We start from the raw sequence: 1,309 nt of genomic DNA, 5'->3' as shown, positions 1-1,309 counted from the left end.
TTCCACAAATATTAAAGTCGACATTCAAAATGTTGAATGATCTAGAAAAGCTCTATGATAGCGATCTAAATACACACAAACTTGAAGTTCTCACAAGGTTAATAAATGAATGCTGATCACAATGTTCCTTTCTCAGGACAAAAGACTGGGAACGAATGAATAGAAAACGAAAATCATCAAAGCAAGCAGTACCAACAAATCCAAAGCCAAGTAAGTCACACATCCAACAATCAGAACAAGGTTTTTTCACCTCAATTGTCTGTACACCTTTTGGAGCTGTCACAAGAGACCACATGAACGGACTGGAACCCAAGTGCATCAGCAGAGCGAAATGCAGCAGAGACATTCCCAAAGTCACTGAGCCCTTCGACAACCAAACACACAGAATAGCTCCGGTTGCGGACCACATTCCTGAACCTCTCCTTCCTGACATCGGAGATGCACGGACCTACCGCCTCTAAAATCTCACCACTCGTGACAAAAGTGTTGTGGCATTTGAACCTGTCAATATATGGGAACCACCGAGACGCATCATCGTGAACGGTCTTGCGCTCCATCTTCATCAACCTAGCCACGTCATCGGCGTGCGTGAGGAGGTGCTCGACGGTGTCATTGGGTTGGTCTTCAGGGGGTTCAATGATGGGATTTGGGGATAAGGGTTGGTCATTTATGTGAATGGGTTCGATTGACGCAGCTTCTTGAGCTGAAGCGTAACATCTGGAAGCAACCCTTAATCCTGAAGTGAGGAAAAAGGCGGGTGGAAGCACAGTAAGAGTGGGTTGAGTGGAGCAAAGGCTGCATTTGAAAGAAGAGAGCGATGTGCGAAGAAGAGTTGAGCAAGTGTTCATTTGGAGTTAGCAGATTGTTAAATCGATCGCACCAAGTTCAGCTACGGCAGCTTCGATTATTCTTCAACTTGTGCTCGAGGATAGCTATTTGGCTTTGATTTTCTGCACCAGGAAATGATGCCGTTTAAAGCATAAAAGCGACGAAACATCGGAAAAATAATCATGGGCGTGCAATGGGGTTGAGTTTGCTTTGGTTGGTACTAGGCTACTAGGTAGATTTTCGGCTTTCCTTATCTAAATCATAAGACGGGTGTCTAAGACACAGCCTAAGACAGGTTAGGTTTGAACCAGGGTGTCACGGATGATATCTCCATGATCGTATAAAGATTAAGATAATGAACGATCCGCTGGTTAGCCTCGCACAATATGGATAAAGGGGGCGACATTGGCATTGAGGGTGTTCTGCCTCAGTCTTTGGACTGAGTGCACAACTGGTCGGGGGCTGGTGCTTAAGGCTTGTC

The 1,309-nt window shown here is 45.5% G+C and overlaps 1 protein-coding gene across 1 annotated transcript; it reads right to left on the bottom strand.

Annotated features, from left to right (window-relative positions):
- Positions 1-251: 251 nt before the first annotated feature.
- On the bottom strand, positions 252-848 carry LOC129296986 (uncharacterized). Its single transcript, XM_054935386.1, has one exon. It carries the CDS (start codon positions 846-848, stop codon positions 252-254), a length of 597 nt encoding a protein of 198 aa, XP_054791361.1.
- Positions 849-1,309: the final 461 nt, after the last annotated feature.

Source organism: Prosopis cineraria, unplaced genomic scaffold (assembly GCF_029017545.1).
Source record: "Prosopis cineraria cultivar Desert tree isolate PC_DT_omini unplaced genomic scaffold, ASM2901754v1 PC410, whole genome shotgun sequence".
Taxonomy (NCBI): Eukaryota; Viridiplantae; Streptophyta; class Magnoliopsida; order Fabales; family Fabaceae; genus Prosopis; species Prosopis cineraria.
Note: the sequence above shows the minus strand (reverse complement) of the source record. Positions and strands in the feature narration are given on the sequence as shown.

Bases quoted from the DNA above. Each gene is read 5' to 3' on its own strand.
- LOC129296986 (XM_054935386.1), bottom strand. From the start codon at position 848: ATGAACACTTGCTCAACTCTTCTTCGCACATCGCTCTCTTCTTTCAAA.